The sequence below is a fragment of the Euwallacea similis genome, chromosome 3 (assembly GCF_039881205.1).
Source record: "Euwallacea similis isolate ESF13 chromosome 3, ESF131.1, whole genome shotgun sequence".
NCBI lineage: Eukaryota > Metazoa > Arthropoda > Insecta > Coleoptera > Curculionidae > Euwallacea > Euwallacea similis.
In genome coordinates, this window is record NC_089611.1 from 5,022,709 (window position 1) to 5,044,742 (window position 22,034).

The window sequence follows — 22,034 nt, forward strand, 5'->3', positions numbered from 1 at the left end:
TTGTACCAAAAACAATCTCTCCATCTTAAGAACATAGCTGTAATCTGATTATTGTTATATGAATAACAATTATATTTGCAATAACCTTAATTAATTATAATAATCTCAATCAAATATTTCCAGATAAATGTTACTTGACAACAACAATTTTGGTTATTTTTAAGCAACCTTGAAGGTTGCGGTAGCGATAAGAATTTCTTTTTATCAGCATAGTGTATTTCGCTGAAAACTGGAACTCTTACCTATTTCTACATAAAATAATATTTATATATACATCGTTAAGTACATGACACAAATAACAATTTTTTTAAATGACCTTCCTTAAGGTTCAAATATTTTAATTTATTTTGGAGTCCATGCTTTTGGAGGGCAATAATACAGAACCATCATTAGATTTCCTGTATGAATCTACAATAATTACACATAAATGAGTCATTAGCCTTAAGCATTATCCTTATCAAGCTGACAAGTTGTTTTTTTATAAATATATTATGACAAAATCCCGCAATTACTGCATATCTTCAAGCTGCAATGATTACTCATTATTAATTCTCGATAATAATTGGTCTGCAATTTTGCCCCGATTGGTGCAAATTCTTTGTAAGCTTTTATCTAAACGAAACGAAATTCCAAGAAGAATTAGAACGATACCAAATGACCCAAGAAAATGAAGTGTACCAATTTGAAAGCTCCTTGCAAAACATGAATTCTACTAAGTAGTAAGATCCATTAGGTACCCTTCGGGACACACGCAACTTAACTTCGACGACGAATAATAACTAGTTTTATTCAACATGACCGAGCGAAATTTTGAGCGAATCTACGGAAGGTACCGCCGCATGGGGTACCATATCACATCGCGTCGCGTCGGTACTAACAACTACAGCGAAAGATAGCTATCACCAGGATTTTTTCCGAAATAGATGATACGTTAGACTTTGGTGTCCAGGCCAAAATTGGTGATACTTTTGAACTTTTGCTTTTGTATTACGCAACTATCGGTACGGAGACGATTTTTTTACACAATATGTATTGCGACTATGTTATTATGGATATTTCGGAAGTCAGCCAAGGTAAATGCAGGTTATATTGTTGGTGGAGGTGTTAGGGATACTTTGGAAGAACGGAATCAATGCTTGTATAGGTGTGGTAGTAGGGTTTCTGATGTGGTCTGGTCAAAACAGATTATTAGCCAAAAATGAGGCTTTAAGCATACTATCTGTGTTAAAAGCAAGAAATGCTCTGTTGATTGCTCCGAAGTGTTCACGGATCAACACAGTATTTACTCACAGAAGTTATATTAAAAGTAATTTTTAATGAGTTCCGGTCAACAGGCAATTTTTACTACTCAGTTAATTGCTCTTCTAAAATGTTTTGCGTACAGATTCAAAAATCATTATCCATCATTTCCCTACAATGTTTGCACATTTGCGATTATCATTCCTATGTTAACTCTTGGTTAATACAAAATGATCCCAAGATTGGTAGAAGACTAAATAAAAAATATCGTTACCTAGCAAAATGGAGAAAGAAAATCAATTGAGGAGCTAATAATAGAAGAACGAGCTTAAACTAATCTGAATTAACCAGAACTTATCTAGAATGTTAACCATGTATTCACAGCTAAAAAACACAAAAATTGTAGTGGGAAGCTAAATTATATCAACATCAAGTTTGACTTATGCCAAAGTGTATATTTGCCATCATCTTTAACTCAAACTGCAGTTAGAATGGAAATTTTCACAGATAAACAATGGAACAGATAGATTATAGAACCAGACCTTGCTTAGTAATGAAATAAATTGTCGAAGCACAAAGTTAATTAACTGGTTTAACTAAACTGAATTAGCCAGAAATAGCTTCTCTGTGAGCATTTCTTGATTTGGAGTGACGAAAAAAAACAAAGACTGGGATGATATTAGAAATCTCAACAGACAGAAAAGGATCGAAGAACGAATGAAATCACCAATCAAATAGAAAATGATAGTTTTGAGTATTTTCCTTATTTTTTTAAAAGCTTAAAAGCGTTGGGAAACATAGAGCACGAACATTCATATATTTTCCTAATTTAAACCACTTCACTTTTTTTAAGGACACCCTGTATACATTGTGTATGTAGAAGATTCAATGAATGTGAATACCAAAAATCTGCAAACTATGAAGTTCTGAGAAAGTGGGAAACATTTTTGAGTTTTAAACCAAAATGCAGGATCAAAACACGAATATTTTATATTTTTGTACCTCATACAAGGAAGATAAAAACAAGCTGGTTTAGAAGAATTTCTTTCTGTGGTTGATTCTAGTTCAAATCTTAGTAGTGAAAAAAGTTAAAAACGGACTGATTTAGAGAAACTCGCTTTCGCAATCGGTTCGAAGAGTTGAAGAACTCCAATCACTGCTTAGACCAGATTAAAATCTTAAGATCAAGATTTTACCTAATATAAATTTCTAATTATTTCTTGTTTTAGCTTTTCAAGCTTAAACTAAAAGTTTTTAACTGATCGCAGTGTCACTTCTAGCATATCTCATACGCAGTACACCATTACAATAGGCCTCGCACCTCTTAGGAGTAATCTAGATAAAACGTAATATTATTTTAATCATAAAATTGGCCTCAAGGTGTTGTTACCTCATGGGATCCCCATAGCGACTAACTCGGTTTTGTTCATCCTCTCTCCTCATAAAATCTCGTCCAAATGCAACCCGCATCCCAATTTGATACGATTAATTAAGGATTACAATACAAATTGATCAACAATCACAAGTTTAGGAGATAACCGAGATGTTGGGGGACTCCTCGCCCCGCAGTTGCCGACGTAACAAAAATATAATATTGAACTCCAACGCTTTAACAGTCGCCCATTCAAAGTCCATCCGCATGGTGTGGTGCTTGATTTGATGACGCTGCGTTAACATTTTGAATGCAATTTTTGCACTTGTCAGTTTTTCGAGTTAACCGGGTCAGTTCGGTTAGTCCGGTGAACTTTGGACCGATTTTCGGGACGCGCTTTCCGGTCAACGCTCCGGGAGTAGACTTCCGAATCCAGTAGAACTGCCAAAATTGCTACGCAAATGGGACTGTTTGAAGGTATAAGTTTACATTACAATCCTCAAATGCATAATGATTTCACACTACAAAAGCTGCAATTTAAGGTTTTTGAAACCAACCTAATTCAATATATGGTATTTCATTGAGGATAATAAGTAACAATTTCGAGCAGTTTCGAGTTAATTGTGTTAAAAACGTTTATGTTTCAAAAGGTGTTTGATACGACCGTTAAAATAATTTTTTTTCTGTTTAAATCCAAATATTTTCGTCCATAAACAAAGCTTGCAAGTACGTAATATATCAAAATTATTACAAAACGTAGCTTATGAGCTTTGAGGATTGTTTTCGTGAGTTTATGTTTATTTGGCACAAATTGCTCTATTTGCTATCAAATTGTTGAATATGAAACGGACAAACACCATGATTCTTATATTCGTATTATTTATATTTAATTATCAAAACTTGCCTCTATTTACAAACACGTTCACTATGGATCGATTGCAATGCCGAAATTACTTTTCATTATTATTATTTTAAAAATTAAACAATGATGCTTAGGAAATACTTGATAAGAGAGATTTCAAGCTAAATGACTATGTTTTCAGTACATTTTCAAATGCATTAAATAATTACCTTCTAATTGAGATATTGCTTAACATACCTAACTAGTACCTTTTGAGGTTAAAGTTAGTTAAGGAAGTTAATAAGCTTTCACCTAATTTAATAATTGGAATGAAATTCTCTTTTTAAAAGCTGTTTCGAAATTTGAAATTTGTGCGGAGATTCTGGAATTTTTCATTTTTTCAGTGGATTTTCCGTAACGTTTTATGGAGCGTTTGGTGCTTAAAATCAGCTCACACCCATCTGTACAAGTTGACGGGTTATTTTTGGTTGATTTATCAGATACATACCTACCTCAAAAATTAGCAAATGTTTCTGATTCTTTCTATATGTGAATGATCCCTAGGTTTCCATTAAATCATTTTGCCAAATACCTCCAATGAAGAATGTTTTGAGATGTGCAATTCATAGGCTTCAGTCACGATAACATCAATTTGAACTGCACCCAAAAACCTGTTACATTTAAATTCCTATCAGGAAGTAACTAATCGGTATTCCAAGTTCTTTTTCTCATTTTACCTCAGCATTACAGGATAATTTAAAGGCTACCTCTTATGAAATACGTATTTATGGAATTAGTATTCTATTCTTCGCTGTAATATTGAGATATTTATATGCATTTTGTTATTTTTTTCCACTTTTTGATATTACCTCGGATGGCTACACATACACCTATAGTCCATTGTAGCTTACCCATAATTAATAATTTTACAGGGTACAATTGACAGAAGCCAGATAACATTGATTTCATTTGCCAAGAGCATGATAACACCTGCGGTGCAATGCCAATTCCAGATAATAATAATTGGAGCGCGTGCTTTTGTATTAGTTGTTATACAAAGACTTTGTTTATTATCTTCGTTTGCTGGTAGATACCAATTTAAATTCTGCAAGTGTTATATTGGTATCTAGTAGCATTTTTACATTGTGTTGCAACAATAACACATTTATGACACATAAAGTAAGTTAGTTATGTTGCAGTTTATAAAGCTTTAAAAGCTCCTTAAACGCTAATTTTTTACTTGGAATCTTATCTCTCAGTATCACAGCATTTCGTGTGCTGTTATTTAGTTTTCAGGCCAATTCTTGTCAACCATCCACCCGTATCATGAAACCTGTTAAACCACTCATAATCAATTCCTAGTTCTCACAAACAACTCAAAAAAAAATCCAGATAAGTCGGAGACACTTTTAAAAAAAATTTCCAGATTAGGAATAAATGTAAACTCTAATATTGAATTCAAATCTTAACAAGCCCTTATCAGTTCCAGTCACTTATCAGTGTTCATTGTTTATACTGTCATAAAGTATTCGAGATACGGTTTGAAGTCTTCAGTACTGGATGACGATTTTAGAAACGCGAATGCGTGTCCAGCTTTCGATTAGTTTCTGGAATATCCAGTGTGAGTGGGTGTGCTATAGTGAGTGTTAAGGTGGTTGATGAGGAAAACTTCAATATGAATCAGCTGATCTATCGACCTTATATGAGTGAGTTTTAATTTTTAGCACCTACTATGTAGTTCGACCGGTTTCCATGATTTTGAAGATGTGTATTTCTTACATGAAGCCCAACAGGTTTGATTCATATAAATAAAACGTATCATTATTGTTTATATACGACACGTGTAGTGATATCCTTTAGTTGTAGCATAATTCTATTAATAAATTTAATTGTAAGTATTTTTCGAGATCATGACCACTTTTGTCTGGTATCATATCGGTATATGGATAGAAAATCGGTTATTTTGAATGTTGATATTTATGTTGATTTTCTTGGCTAATCAGAATCACGCTTGTCCATCGAGGCTTTGGGATGATACAAGAAATGTTATTGTTTTTTCCATTGTCTAGACTGCGAGTTAGCGTTGATAAAAACTGCCAATATGTGTAATTTAATTTTTAGAAAATAGAAAAGCTTAAATATGATGGCGCCATATCTTGGGGAACTTAATTCTACTAAAAGCTATTATTCCCTGCTCTTAATGTAAATATAAGGTTGATAAAGATTATCAAAAAATTACACTACTAGATGGAGGCATAATTCTTACTAACAGTGGCTCCATCTATGCATTCCTGTCTATATCTCCATACACTGCATTATTATTGAATTTTTTTGCAGTTTTCTTAATTATTATTCTAATATCTTTTCTCTTATCTTCCTTGCGGCATGCCTCTGTCGGTTACAACCAGCGTCAAACCAAAAACGACGATGTTCCCTGAAACACAGGTTTATTCGTATTGACTTTACAGAGTTTGCTTAACAAATTTAAGATGAATATTTTTAGAATTTGCCAACACGATGAAGCATCGAAGGTACTTTTTTTGCCGGATATTTCAACAGCAACAGTCAGCGTTAATTTCATAAACTGTTTGACTGGAAGGGACTGGTCATAAAAAAAGAGTGTGAAATAATGGAATCTTCGAAATGTTCAATTAATTTTGAAGTGAGTAACGGATTTAGAAAATAAATTTCTAAAAATCTACAAGTTTTTAAATTTAGGCCAATGAGATGCTTTAAGCTCGAAGCTAGTACGCACTGGTTTCAGATTTCGATCTCTAAATTCGAACAGTTTTTGGAGGCATTTCTGGCGATGGTTGGAAATCTAAAACGATTAGTGAAGATGTTGAAGACATTTTTTAAAGCAATTTGCTTCTGATATTTAGCCCTAAAGTGTCTTTTTATAGAAATTTGTTGCTAGGTATATTCAAGTATTGCTATAAAATAGAAGTTTTGTCAAGAGAGCTAAAGTACCTAATCTAATCTCATAATTTTCAATAATGGTTTGAAAACGAAATCAGTTGTATTACAGTATTAAGACTATTCCGTCAGTTCGTACAGTCATCAATATACAAGTAGACAAAGCACTGCATATTTGCTGCATCACCTAGAATGCAAATATGTGTGTACATCAAATTTGGTTTTTACTTGAGAAATATGACACTCAATGTCTGTCAAATGTAAGTAACTCAAAGGAAATTGCTACAATAAGTTTTCACGCATAAGCGATTTGCAGAAAACGTTCACAGTTCCTTTGAAGCCATCGTCTCTAAAGTATGTACAATTTTTTAAAAATGATGTTCGCCCATAAATTATCCATATTTGTATATTCTAACAACAACCCATGCTGATAGAGAATATAAATGCACACAATTAACATGCAAGTAGTCCAAATAATTTTATTGTAATTCATCCTTTAATTACAATACAACACAGGTCAAAAGGTGATAAATCGCATTGAAATAATGGGGTCTTGAGGGACTGCTAAGGTCGTACTGTATACTGATTAATTTCATCAAAATATGCAAATTAAATGGAACTTTTGGGATTTTTGGTGTATTCCAATGGTTTATGATGATTTAAGGTAATCATCAACGACATTAATTATGTGGGTTAAATGATGCAATACAAAAATAGCATAAATAAGCTTTAGAGTTACGTATGTACGAATTGTGAAAAAATATAAAATTGTGAGAAATGTAAGATTGTGAATCGAGATTTTATAGCTTTCGATAGAAATTAATTAAATTTAATTGAAAAAGTTTTACTTATAATTTTCCATATTTTCCAAGAATTAAATTTGTCTGTAAAGGATCGAAAATAACAAGAGGAAAAATTAACAATGTATTAGGTGTACAACTTTGCTTCCGCCGTTTTTTTTCCGAATTTCGCGATTTTATTGTAAAAAACTAATTATACCTTTAGGATCCAAAGTATTGTCCATCGCTGGCCACTACTTTCTCCCATCTTTCGGGCAGCATACGAATCCCGTGTTGAAAAAATTGGACATCTTTTGAAGCGATCCACGATTCTATCCAATTTCTTACTTCTTCATAAGACCGGAAGTGTTGGTCAGCTAGCCCATGTGCCATGGATCGAAACAAGTGATAATCAGAAGGAGCTAGGTCAGGAGAATATGGCGGGTGGGGTAGGACTTCCCATTTCAATGTTTCCAAGTATTTCTTGACCACTTGCGCAACATGGGGTCGAGCATTATCGTGCTGCAAAATCACTTTATCATGTCTCTCGTTGTATTGCAGCCGTTTCTTTTTCAATGCTCGGCTCAAACGCATTAATTGGGTTCGATAAAGAGCACCTGTGATTGTTTCAGTTGGTTGTAACAGCTCATAATATATTACGCCGAGTTGATCCCACCAAATACAGAGCATGATTTTGGAACCATGAATAGACGGTTTGGCCGTCGACGTGGAAGCATGGCCGGGATATCCCCAAGTCTTTTTGCGTTTGGGATTATCGTAATGAACCCATTTCTCGTCCCCAGTCACAATACGATGCAGAAATCCCTTCCGTCTTTGCCTTGCAAGCAACTGTTCACAAGCGAACAGACGCCTGTCAATATCTCTTGGTTTCAACTCGTACGGCACCCAATATCCTTGCTTCTGAATCATTCCCATGTCTTTGAGGCGTTTTGAGATTGTTTGTTGAGTCACTCCCAATGATTGTGCCAATTCTTGTTGACTTTGACACGAGTCTTCGTCAAGTAATGCTTCCAAGTTCGCATCTTGGAAAACCTTCTTTCTTCCACCGCTATGTTGGTCTTCGACGTGAAAATCACCGTTCTTGAAGCGCTGAAACCACTCACGACATGTCCTTTCACTAATAGTGGCTTCCCCATAAGTATCTGAGAGCATTCGATGAGCCTCAGCAGCAGATTTCTTCATATTGAAGCAGAAAAGTAAAACCTCCCGCAAATGACGAGAATTTGGCTCGTACACTGACATTTTCAATTGCGAATAACTTTATGATGAAGACACAAATAGACTAATATTTTTATGAGGTTATGTTAACAGGTGCCCAAGGCTCCTGCATGCCCACATGGGGTTATTTATTTCGATCATTACTTACCGCTACATACATCTATTCAAAAACGGCGGAAGCAAAGTTGTACACCTAATAAATCTTCACGTATCTTGTGTTGCAAAATCTGAACAGAATATTTAAAATTTTTACGAAACAACGTTTTTCCTGAGTTTATAACTCATATATGAGGAATACAAAGCCCATTTTTTTATCATAGAAATCATAAATACAATTATCCCTTTATAATTTAAATTATCCGTGAGTGGAAATTAATCCTTTAAGTCAATGTGAGATTTAGTCGGTTAGATTGCAGGAAGCTTCACGGGAAAAATAATAAAATTTATATCGATTGTTACCTGCCTATGGACATAAAATTCAAGGACGCAATCTGTCTTCGTTACATTATACCATTAGTTGCATTTATCATGTTCAAAATATTTAAAATACTACATAAAATTAATGTCCTTTAAATCGAAGCACTCAATGAGGAGTCTCTGCTCCGTAGCATCCTCTATGATTTATTAGATTTTTAGACTTGAAAAAACTTCTTATTTGAAAAATATAAAGAGAACTCCCTGTTAAAAAAATAGGGACCAAATTTTTACAAAGAGTTCAAGTTGCTTCTACATTTGCAATTTTTTTTAATGATTGAAGCAGCTAATAGGAAGTTTAAATTGGATTAGGGCTATCCAGAGCACTTCAGTTTAGTTAGATCCAGGCGGAATAATTTTCTCTCAAAAATCACCTCCATCTGAAGCAATTAGCAAAAATTTCAATCCTAACCACAACTAAGGGACGAAAAAACCTAAACTAACCCGAACAAACCTGGACAATTCTTGATCGTATGATTTATGTATTTTGTCTCAGTTATTTTGAATGATAAATATTTCGAAACTAAATCTTAGGCACATGCCCATAACATGCATGGCGATAAAGTCCTTATCAGTGGAGCCACATGTGTCATGTAACGTGTTTTCTTGGAATACCCTCGGGATCAAGAACAAAGTTCAGATCGGGCTTCTAATGACTAGCAATGTATCATAACATATTATCTACAAACCAATAATATTGTGTCTTCTGTCCGTCACATTATTGATTGTTTATGAAAAGAAACTGAAAAACAAGAAATTAGTTCTGTTGTTAGAAACAGAGTTGTGTCCTCAAATGCATGAAGGGCTTATCCTGAAAGCATTAGATGATGGTCCTTCATGTCCTTTGACTGTCAACTTAATCGTGATGGCTATTTATTAATATTCTTAATCATCGGAAATTTTATACTTGTATGTTATTAAAATCCCGTTAATAATGTTAACTCGCCCAGAGAGGCCCACCCAAGCCACACCAGCTCTCATATTTTTTCCCTGTTATTGTTGTTATGTCACAGCCACATTACGAAGCACTTTATGGGAATTTCGGAGATTCCATGTAACGCCGCAAGAAACAAAGTCCAACTTATTGTTGTGCTGTATGTTATAATTATTTTCCTATCCATCATTTAAATGCTCAATCATCAAGCGACGTCAGTAAAAATTTATAGCAATGGATTTATTATTTAGGTTGTCACTAATATTTAGGTCTCAAACCGAATTTGCAGCCTGCAACTGGTTTTTTATGCAGATACCCTTTATTGCTGCAAAATAGTTTATCACAGACTCTTATTCTAATACGTACTCGGAAGGAGAAACGACTCATTTACTCATGTAGATGACCATATTAAGCAATTTTTGAAATTTTTTCAAGTCTTGTACGAAAATTGAATAAACCAAAGTGAGCTTTAGTTGAAATATGGCCAATGGGCTGAACTTTTTTGGCATCATTCTAGCAAAAATGAGCCGGAATGCGGTGGGTTAACACTAAGAGTTGATGCGGTTTATATAACCTCTAAACATTGGGATAGGTCGTCATTCTATTAATAAGTGAGCTGAGATGAATGTCAAGACATAGAGGTCATTTAAATTTATAAAATATAACATGTAGGTATTCATTATTAACTTCAATTTTCGCCTATAAAAGATCATTTTACTTGCACGTCATTTTGACATAGTTTTCAGAACTTTCTAGAAAGCCCTTCAGAAGAGTTGCTAACATAATAACGAAAAGTAAACAAATACCGAATAATACTGGAATTAATAAAAGTCATAAAGAAAATTTTCAATAATTAACTCTTAAATGGTTTTTAGCTGTTATGTAAACTACTTGGTGATGCTGCTGTTGACAACACCGATAAACCGGTCTCCGAAAATAAATTGCATGTAAATGGGAACTCGTTTAAATGTCGTCTTCTGACGTCGGTTTTCGCTATTTTAACTGGAATTAATCAACATATTACATATGTTTTATATCAAGCAACTACAGCTGTATTCTTAGGCAAAAGAAACTAACTGCGCTACGCCACTGATTTTTTTCTTGATTTCAAGGCAAAGTCTCGGAACAGGTATTTATCCTAGAAAAGTCACTTGGCTAAATCACCGAATGCGTCCTTGATAACTTGACCGCCCCTACCTTCCACCTCACGCACCCGCTGGAAGCAGCGAAAGCAACAACTTTAGCGTGCGATGGCATGACAAGAGTGAATCCAATAAGCCACGGAAATTATCACCCTGTATACACTAACCACAACCAAATTAACCAACTTGTTATGGAAAGCTCCTTGCAATGTACTATTTTAAAACTAGAGAATTTGTTACATTATTGCAAGCATTTAGAATACTTGAAACGCCATGTGAAAGTATTAGGTGGTATTTTATTCATCATTTTATGTTAATAAATCAAGATGGTCAACGATGGTTTAAAGTAATATAATTTTTGTTTGATTAAGGTTATATTGGCCCATAAATACGAATAACGTAATTTTATTGCTGATAGTGATAAGATAATGTTTTAAGTATTTTTGTTGGACATTATGAAGCTAAATTTGACCATAATATTGTTTCTTAATCTCTGGGATTTTTGGTATTAGCGATAACAGAGTATAATTCAGTTAAAAACTTAATTCACAATATTCTACAAATAATAATGGTTAGATAATACTTTTAGATTGAGTTATGATAGTTGTCTTATTACCTATTCCCAATATTGTAAAACATACATATTAGAATACCATCATAAATAACAGTATATGGAGTGTTGAGACTTTTAATGGTGTATGCAGTAATCATATAATAATTTTACGCCCTGATTGATCGTGCTACCAAGGGCATTTTCATGGTTATTTTCAACAGAGAAATTAAAAAATTTTTTACAAAGAAATTAACAATTTTAACAGACAATTAAGCACTAGTTTGAATCAACCAACTTCTACCATTTGCAGTTATGCAATAATTTGGCAACTATTTGAGGATCTTACAGATCCAGTTTAAGCTTTTTTCGTGTTTCTTAAAAATGCATTTTTTGGCTTTTCACATTGAATGCATACAACAATAATAATAAACTTTAATAACAAACAATAAACTTTAAAAACACTTATTGTGGTTTTACATATTAACCGGTCTAAACTTAATTACTTCAAACGACTCTCCTTAACACCTGTTTGCCAATCCAGCCACCATACGCTGATAATAAACTTCCAACCTTCGTTGTTAGTCACTTTTATGACGACTTTCGAAAACAACTCTCTGGCCGGGTAATCAATTTTGAATTTTCCATTGCAGTAGGTGCAAACCAAATTAAAACAAACATGAAATCGACGGTCGTGATGACACGAAAATGGGTTGGCCAGTGGTCAAATTATCATAAAATTTACTAGACATACTAGAGACGATCGTCATCGTTGGCTAACCGAGTTTACCTATTTTTATCTACTGTATCTTGGTGTGACAAAATGGCTTTTATAAATATGCAAGATAGAGACCCGATACTTTCTGGACATAAATAACCTGCAAGTAAGCCAAGATGTTTATTGGAAAGTTTTTAGTTCAAAAATTCCGCTCATATTCATTAATGATAATAATAACACTCGAGTTTATGTGGAGTGTGCCCACAGATGGCGCCACAGTTAATAATCCACCAAAAATAATCGTTGCATTAGCCTTATGTATGGACATTGTCCATGATTTATTGCTTCGTTTTGCATATACATCCTTGTGTTCTTTACTCATAGTTGCACACGGATCACGTGAAATAGCAGAAAGCCCACTCATTCTTCATACGATAACGATTGTTTTGCTCGCAATAATATAATTAAGTGATGTTAAATATTTGTAAATAAGACTGATGCATTGGGGCATTGATTTTTTAATAACTATTATCCTTTTGGGATAAATATTTGCTAATAAGCGATGATTGCTTTGAATTATACTGCGATAATTGAGCGATAACCACAAGGGGAATTATTGCGGCAGTGGTCAATCCGTGTGTCTTATTGCGTTTAAAACGGATTTTTGGTGTAGGCCTGGATGTGTTGAAATTTGTAATAATTTTCAATTATCAGAAGTATGTCGTCAGGTTGTGTTAAGAATTTTTATGAAAGCTTAATAATTTTTGAAATGAAGTATCATAGCATTATTGCAAATGTTGTGTGGAACGAATTTAAGAACGCAGCAGCAATGATTTTCTAAAATATTTGGAAACCTAGTTCTTATGAACTCTAATAGATATATGAGAAATCCTGGTTGTTCTTTTATTACTTCCAAACTGTTTTTCTGATAATGCGATTATGATAAATTATACTAACATAATGATGTGGAAATATATGGTTTTATCTGTATTTAATCTTGGTAGAATTTATTTTAAACCGCTAATCTGAATCTGAATTGCCTTATGAGAGGTAGTGATATTACGGATCTTGATCGATATGTTGCGTTGACAAATATCGAAATTGGGCAATTTTCACTCCGTTTTTGGAATATTTGGTCAAGGCCAAATCGTTCTATATAATCCAGAACAGTTATTCGTTTGAGAAATCAAAAAAGTAGCAAATTTACTGCCTCCGCGATATACATCACATAATCACAGGCGAGGATGAGGTAGGAAATTACTGAGTAAAACACATAATTTTTTCTTCGATTTACAAAAAAAAATAATTTTCAGTGAAAAGGACAATATCACAAAGCCAACTGTAAAAAGTGTCATTTTTAATACCTAGGTAGTGAAAATATTTCTTCACAGCCTATGCATTACAAGTCGCATTTGCGTGGGGTGTTTTATACCCAGTTTTGCACTGGTGTTTTACAGGGTTCTGTTCTGGGTCATTAGATCACTCTTTTTTCAATCGCCGTAAATATTTACTTCTTTCGAATTTAGAAGACACGAAATGTTTCCAAAATGATAATAAAGTTATGAATATATGTTGATCACCTAATGATTTGGAGAGCATGGTAAAGTCGCGAGTTTTAGTTTTAGAAATGCTGTAATCAATTACCGTTAGACACACGGAGCACTGAGACTAAATGCAACTATTTTTGATGCAAGACAGTCTAAAAACTTATTCGTGATTTTGTGCAATTGAAGAAGGCTAAAATCGACTATGGGTTTTTTTTCAATTTAGTTTGATTTTGTTAGCCTCCGGTCAGTCAATCTAGTATCCCATATGTATGTTTGGTAGTATTTTTTCCTTCGCTCTTAAAAATAATATTTAAAAGATGAGACAACAATAACTCATCAGGCTTTTCTATTTGAATTCTAAGTTCTTTGTCATCGCATTTCCAAAGAGCAGATAGTAGCTGATCTTAAATATCATAAACATGTAAACACGTGCCCATTTTCACCATAGATGATCCATAAATATTCGTTTTTAAGCAACGGCAAATCCTTTATGTGCCATCAATTATGTACGTGCTACGACAAAGTAAAATTTTGTGTTTTTTAAATGGACATTTTTACTGCCCATTTGTATAATATTCTTCCGGAGTGGTTACTTGTGGAGGTTGAGAAAACAATCATCAATACTGTATAATCAGTCTAGTTTAGTTAAATTGATGAATTACAACTGATCAATTAAACTCAACGCAAATGACGAAAACATGTAAATTAACTGACCAATAATTAAACATTTTCATGGGAAAATTTCCTCACCGTAATTATTATTAACCGTCAATTTGCTGCCATCAAGGCTGACATGTAATAACCTGTAAAGCATTAAAGGGACCCTAAAACAATTTGTCATATTTTTTCCTGTGGCGTGCGGTAAGGTCAATTTAACGCACTCGTGATGTAAAAATGAAGTGATTAATTGTAACATTGTTTATTTTTAATTGCAGCCGACTCAGACTCTCCGATGTCTGCGACGGGAGGCTGCGGGCCTACCGGGGGTGCCGGCAATGCAGCCTTAGCCGCCACCCTCTGCCACGCAGGCACCGGCGGTGTGCCAGCGTCGGCTTTGGGACAGCAACATTGTGCCATTTGTGGTGACAAGGCTACGGGGAAACATTATGGGGCTGCTTCTTGCGATGGGTGTAAGGGATTCTTCAGGAGGAGTGTCCGAAAGAACCATTTGTATACCTGTAGGTAAGAAAACTGATGTCACTAAAAATATTACAGGAAAGTCCAAAGCAATTGTTGATGTGCAAGCTCATGGACGGCACCTGACGGATGTGCTCCTGTGTTGTAGAAAACGAAACGCTGTGCGTCACTACAAAGGTGGAGGTTATCCAAACTACATGTATTTTTAGTTATATGATTGCTTGCATGAAAATATAATTCCTCAATGTAAATTCAGTTCGGGTTATTCAGAATTTGGTATCAGTTATTGGCTGTAGTGCCAGGAAAATTAGGGAAAGCTTCTTTGAGAACAAATTCAAACCATAATATAATAACCAACATATAATAATAGTTTTCTTTTGCTACCTATGTTCTTGTGGGAACCCTAAGTGACGTCAATGCAGACAGCGATAGGAAACGCTCCTAAGGAAACAATGCCAAATTTACTTTTGATAGCGTGTAATGAATGACAATTTTCCATATTAATAGCAGTAATGCAAAGTAAAAAAGCAGTATTTACACGATGGCTAATTGTAATTTCTTTTAGCCCAAGGTAAAACGCAAATTCATCGTTATGTAAAAGCGCAAAGTTGCGACACGAGACGTACGTTTGCTTCAATTTCGAGGATTGTAGTTTTGCAAAAATGATGTGTTTTCCAGCTTTTTGGGTCGCAACATTATTTTTAGGAGTCAGGCCATGTATCTGGAAAACAAGCGTCAGAAGTCGAATTTTTCCTTAAGGCTCCCTTCCGAAATGTCAAGAAAGTCTATCAAGAATCCTCTATCAATCATTGATCATTAAGTTGCATCATTAAGAACATGTTTGACAATTCTAAACTAAAATTAGCCATTGGTCAACCCTCGGCAACCTCGGCTCAATTAACAGCATTTAAGTGCATTTGCGATATTGAAGGTGAAAATGCATTAAGCTAATTGATCTTTATGATATAATCGCCATGTGTCAAGATATTTTATATGCAGGTGTTATTATAATCGAAAAGTGCTAATGTGAAGTGGTTTTATTGAACTCAAGGCAATGAAACGTCTGAGATGATTTCGTTGCCATAGTAGGGTTTTTTTTAATTGATTTTAAGGCCAGATTGCAATCTGTTTTTAAAGAAAATAACTCAATCATTTCCGTAGTAATGTGAAGAATAGATAGATTTCGGTTGATCAAAGCAACTTACATTTGCAAAATTGTTGTTAAAAGTTACGGAATTTTTGAACTTGAAGTTGAAGGCCTTAAGAAGGCTCGAAGCATCTAGATGATTTTAAAAGGCTGTGAAAGCTGGTAGAACGGAAAATTAAACATCTTCCTCTGTATTTTTATCTTTTCAAATAACTCCCTTTCATATTGCAGATTTAACAGAGGTTGTGTGGTAGACAAAGACAAAAGGAACCAATGTCGATACTGTCGTCTGCGGAAATGCTTCAAAGCTGGCATGAAAAAAGAAGGTAATAAAACCTAAATTCTTAAAAGAGCTAGTTGAGTTTCAACGAGAATTTCTAGCTGTACAAAACGAGAGAGACAGGATAAGCTGTCGAAGACCAAGTCATGAGGAAACCAACCAAAATAACGGGCTTTCAGTCAGTTCACTCTTAAACGCTGAAATGTTGTCCAGACAAGTGGGGGCAGCTTTAGAAGTAAGCAAACTTTACCAGGAAGGTTATTTCTCATCATTTCAGTGCGAGTCATCTTGTTGGCAAGTTAACCGGGACTTAATATATTGACCCTAAGAAACTATAGTGCTGACAACGTTATCTAAAAGATAATTTTTCATGAAAAGCATGAAACTAACCAATGATATGCCCTCGTTTCATTGTTTCCATGAAAATTATCTTCTTTACAAAATTACTTAGAACATTCATTTGTTGGCACTTAAACTGCTATGCCTCAAAAAAAGTTCTTCAAATTTTCATTCGGATATTATATACCTTTAAGATTCATCCCTTAACTTAAAAAAAAAAGCTTCAATATTACTACAAAAGAAGGTCTCATGAAGATCATTTTTTCCAGCAAATGGGACCTACACCTGCAAACGACTATGACCTATCAGGCAGACAACAGGCTGATATCAATGACATCTGCGACTCCATGAAGCAACAGCTACTCATCCTGGTTGAATGGGCCAAATACATTCCAGCCTTCACTGATCTGCAATTGGACGACCAGGTAAACCACAAAACCTAATTGTTCTTCTCATGTTTTTATTTTTCTTTTCTTGAAATATTCTTAGGTAGCTCTGTTGAGAGCACATGCAGGAGAGCATCTCCTCCTAGGATTGGCCAGACGTTCAATGCATCTGAAAGACGTTTTGTTGTTAGGGAACAACTGTATCATTACGAAACAAAGCCCTGGCACTGGTAAGTTTCAATATATTTACTCATCTAACGTTATTAAACACTTTAAATTACATATTGCAGTTAACAAATGTTTGTCCAATGCATTTTCTGCGGTTTGGTGGGATTATGCAATAAGAGATTTCATTGGGCAAATATTTGTGATTGAGTATTGGAGATAACATCTAGACAATCTTATCTGTCACGATTCAATAGATCAAGCAAATGTCGAAAATATTTGTTTTATTTAAATAATCAAGTCATTGTGCATCTGTTCGCTTAAGTGTATTTTTTAATCACTATGAAAATTTTAAGTGATGATTTGTAGAAGAATCTGAGAGGTGTGAGAAATTATCATTAGACTTTCCCAATATTTATGGATTGTGGTAGAAAGTTTCCGCTCGTGGGACAAATTTCGCTTCACCTCTACCGGACTTGAAGATACCACAAGGGCTTCATTAATTAATTTCTAACTTTGTGGTATAGCGTTGTACATATATTATTTATAATTACCAGTGCGACAGAAAATGTTTGTCATTATTTACTAGCGAAGGACAATTTCGGGCTATTTTCCATAATTTTTTATACTGCGGGCAGTAATGATGATTTGCTCGCGCTCCATTAAGATCGTTATTAATTTAATTGTGGTGTTTGGTAACTTCAGTGTTTTTTTACTTTAATTGATAAGTATGGAATTAAACATATTTCTTTTTATGCATAATGAGCGAATAAAAAAATAACTATTTACCTGCAAATACAGAAACTGGTATTTTACCGCACGCCAATTCCAATTAACCACATGATGCGAAACGGAGTTCGATTAGCAATCTCTTGTATTTAGAGTTCAAAGATTTGATGGTTCAATCCATGAAACAACCGCGGGCCTTTGAGCCAAAAGTTGGTTGTAAAATTAGGAGTTATGAGGCTAATTTAAATTAAGAACTGACCACCGATATAGTGATGGTTAGATATTGAGAAAAAGATTCTGTACATTAAATTGAGGCAAAAATATAAACATATATGGTTCTCAATAAATATAATGGTCTTCATTTCCAGTTTCACCAGTTCGTGATCCTAGTACCGCTGACCTCAGCATCACTCGAGTTGGAAGCCGGATCATGGACGAATTAGTTAAACCAATGACTGAGGTTCAAATCGACGATACCGAATTTGCCTGTTTAAAAGCCATCGTGTTTTTCGATCCTAGTAAGTACCACATCTTGCAATCAAATCACAAAAAGGGCGTTTTAAATGTGGTTCTAAGTAGAGCTGTTTAGGACCTATGTGTCCGGTCAGCACCACTCGGTTCTACATGGCCAGTCCAATCAAAATTGTCTCAAACGACCAAAAAAAAATGTGATAAAACAACTGTGCTAATTTCCAGATGCTAAAGGTCTAAGTAGCTCAGACCGCATTAAGCAACTGCGCTTTCAAATCCAAATTAATCTTGAAGATTACATAAGTGACAGGCAATACGACAGCAGGGGACGTTTTGGAGAATTGCTCCTTATGCTTCCTCCCCTTCAGTCCATCACTTGGCAGGTGATTGAGCAGATTCAGTTTGCCAAATTGTTCGGAGTCACACATATCGATAGTTTGCTGCAAGAAATGCTGTTGGGAGGTAAGGTATCCATGTAAGATCCATTTTTTTACTTATTTGTACGCGTTTAGTATTGATTGTTTTGTTACTTTTTCATAATTTTTAAGAGGGAAAATAATACTAACACGAAACCGCACCTAAAACTAAGTGTTGTTAATATACATTTATTTGGTCTGAGGTCATTTAACATAGACAACTCTAACGCTAAAAACAGTCTCAATGAAATAAAAAGAAAAATTCATTTTCTAATTAACTTGAAGTCTCAAAGCTTTATAGCTTAGACGGATATCTATATTGATAAATAGTTCTCCATTAATTTCGCACTATAAAATTCAGGTTCTGTAATAGGTGGTATCGACAACAGTCCGGCTCTGATTGTGCCCAACCAGGTGACTTCACCACAGCCTCCGCTGCTAAACGGCAATGGATATCAGAATAGCGACTCTACTGACAGTCCCATGACATCTCCGCCCACTATGCCTGGTAGTCCTGCTGATCACATGATTAACGGGGGTGTAGCAAGCCCCCCGCAGGCGGTGCCAAATAATGGTGACTATTTCTTCTAAGTTGTAGAATGTCCGATCAAGAAAATTATTAACAGGCATTTTATTTCAGCTACATCAAGCGTACTAATCATGAGGGACATGGGAGTTATGGATGACGTCTTCCCTATTCCTTTCAAACCGGAGCCAATTAAAGAAGAACAACACGGATTTTAAACTGATATTTACCATTTAGTTGAAAAGGACAAAATAAGTACCTATATTGAGCTTCCGCTCAGCTAGTGCCAAAACAAAGTGTTGGGCAAAATGCTTTATGGGAATATGTTAGTTCCAGTGCTACAAGAAAAAAAAGCAAAAATAAAAGTTCAAAGACAATTGAAATACATTTAGCTATTTGCTTGACGCAGCTCAGTGCCTTAGGGAAGAAATCCTGCACATATTGTGAAACCACGTGACAGTTTGCCCAAGTTAAAGCAGCAATGCAATTTTTTAGGGACACATAATTTAAGGGGGATGCTGACTTGCAATATGTTTATCGAACGCCGTTCAACCATATTGGTTGGTAAATAAACCAATGTAATACAGTTCTATGTATGCGTTGTTATCGACGGATTGACCTCCAAAAAAAATTGTTATTGTGAGTAAACAAATTTCCCTATTAGAAAGTTTTATTGACAGAAAAAGATAATTTTGTATTGTCTTAATTACGCCTTTGAAAGTACAAGGAACTTCTGAATGTGGAAAAGGCTGTGAATTCCAACAACTGACTAACTCAGTCTTCCTAGTCCTTATTCGGACTCTTTGAATATTAATAGTGCGTTTTTATGATTGCTCAAATTTGTTGCAGATACCAAATTTGTTGTTAAAAACAACTTTCCCTTTTCGTTAAAGAAATAATTATTATATTATTTGTATATTATGTATTTTTATTTAGTGTTAAACTGTTAGTAGAGAAGTTCTTGTATTAAGCAGTACTCCGTATATTATGGGTGTCAGAATTTTAATTTATTTTTGTTACATTTTTTGTTAGTCGATTGATATAGTGATATTATACCTGTTTTATAATACCTAGTTCATTTTTAGAATAATTAGTAGTGGGTACGTTGTTCAGATAATTGTTTTATGATGTACATAAAATTTGTTTTCTCTGCTATTCTTGTATATGCGAAGGGTTTAAGCATATTCTCGAGTTAGAAGCTATGACCTAAAATTAATCCAGGGTGAATGATAAGGGGAAGTAACTATAAATTTTTCTGGTCGAAGTTTTTATACAATACATCTATTCTCTATCATTATTATTATAGAATATATTTTATTTCCATATATGTATATTAGCATGCGTTTTATGCATAAAAAATAAATAATCAAAGGCTGGAGGTGGCAATAATAATTGTTATTCTGTTAAATAAATATCTTTATATTAGTTAATGTTGCGTTGTTTATTTCCCCTTTGCACATTTAGCTTGGAACTTATTTGTCACAACGGAAAAATTGGAAACATCTGCACTCCTAAGGAAATGACACAATGAAAATTTTCAGATTGTCTTGAAAAAGGAGACCAGTCCACAAACTACATATTCTTTAATCATAATTGAATCTCAAAGTGACAAATTGGATTGCAATGCAACACACCTTTCTACGTCTTACTTATGGTTCCATAATTATTACTAGTCATCTATATTACACTGTGCCTATATTTTTCTTTGAATTTTTTAAAGCTTAACCAACAACCAAAAATGTTTATACAAAATTAAAATTATTAACAAAATTAGTGCATTAGCTAAACAAATCATCATCAACTCTCTTCCTCTTCCTGTGGTTAGTAACCATACTGGCAGCCTGTAGCTGAAAGCTGCTCTCCAGTAACCAACTATTTAGCTTCACTCCAGCTGCTTGTGCTTCTTTATAGATTCTGCGTTCCAACATATCTAACTTTTGCAATATAGTGGGATCAGCCTCTGAATTATTAGCCAAATCCATTATCAATCGAAACCTGGTGGTGAAAGTCTGAAAGGCAGTTTATAACCTGTCACACATATTTAGAGTTAATTCAAAAGTTTCATACTTACATGCAATAAAATGTCATGAACCTCCCCACTTCTATCAAAATGTTTAATGTTAAATCCCAATTCATAAAAATATAAACTAAACTTGTGCAAGTCCACAGCCGTGGCGTCAGCTTTAAGGATTTCACGATAAGCTTCTCTGTAAGACTTTGGGAGCTCTGGGGCAACAATAGGTTGTCGACCTGTGGCACAGTCTAAAGTTAGCCATAAGGGCAGCTCTAGTTGAGTGCCAGATTTTAAATCTTTGTCTTCAGTTGAAGGATTGAGAACCCCTAAATTAAATAATGTTTGAAGGATGGCTTTATATAAGGGAATGGTAAGGTTACTTACCCATTCTTGGCACATTTTGGAGAAACTTGCAAGGAACTCTTTCTTGAGTCGCTAAAATATCTTCTAGAGAATAATAGTTTGGGGTGTAACTTAACTGAAGAGACATAATTTAGAAGAAATTGTTTGTTGTTATGATTACTTTTCATTCGAAGTTTACTAACAATAACAAAAAATTTAATAAATAAACAAAAAGTTTTCGCGCCAAAAACTTAAATTTTTTGACGTTGAAAATATCAAATGACAAAAGAGCAGACAGAGGCAATTTCCATGAGGCCATGGGGGTAGTTCG

At 34.4% G+C, this 22,034-nt stretch overlaps 2 protein-coding genes across 7 annotated transcripts in view; one reads left to right on the forward strand and one right to left on the reverse strand.

The window, feature by feature from the left end:
* Nucleotides 1–20,230, forward strand: part of Hnf4 (Hepatocyte nuclear factor 4) — a 28,089-nt gene extending 7,859 nt beyond the window's left edge. For 2 of the 6 annotated variants that reach the window (XM_066406618.1, XM_066406617.1), the window contains exons 2-10: nucleotides 14,687–14,933; nucleotides 16,267–16,361; nucleotides 16,417–16,550; nucleotides 16,924–17,079; nucleotides 17,144–17,270; nucleotides 18,303–18,452; nucleotides 18,631–18,867; nucleotides 19,195–19,395; nucleotides 19,462–20,230. In XM_066406618.1, the coding sequence (XP_066262715.1) occupies nucleotides 14,687–14,933; nucleotides 16,267–16,361; nucleotides 16,417–16,550; nucleotides 16,924–17,079; nucleotides 17,144–17,270; nucleotides 18,303–18,452; nucleotides 18,631–18,867; nucleotides 19,195–19,395; nucleotides 19,462–19,565 (1,451 nt within the window). In that variant the 3' untranslated portion in view covers nucleotides 19,566–20,230. Of the gene's footprint in view, nucleotides 1–682; nucleotides 1,074–2,840; nucleotides 3,089–4,999; nucleotides 5,159–14,686; nucleotides 14,934–16,266; nucleotides 16,362–16,416; nucleotides 16,551–16,923; nucleotides 17,080–17,143; nucleotides 17,271–18,302; nucleotides 18,453–18,630; nucleotides 18,881–19,194; nucleotides 19,396–19,461 lie in introns of those variants that run through there. The other 4 variants (XM_066406619.1, XM_066406621.1, XM_066406620.1 and 1 more) reach the window with 4 other exon arrangements.
* Nucleotides 20,231–20,461: 231 nt separating this feature from the next.
* Nucleotides 20,462–21,975, reverse strand: Psf3 (DNA replication complex GINS protein Psf3). The gene is made up of 3 exons (XM_066406623.1): nucleotides 21,746–21,975; nucleotides 21,419–21,687; nucleotides 20,462–21,356 (listed from the first exon to the last, which is right to left on the reverse strand). The coding sequence occupies exons 1-3, from the start codon at nucleotides 21,849–21,851 to the stop codon at nucleotides 21,126–21,128; spliced, it is 606 nt and encodes a 201-aa protein (XP_066262720.1). The 5' UTR covers nucleotides 21,852–21,975; the 3' UTR covers nucleotides 20,462–21,125.
* Between the last annotated feature and the right edge of the window lie 59 nt (nucleotides 21,976–22,034).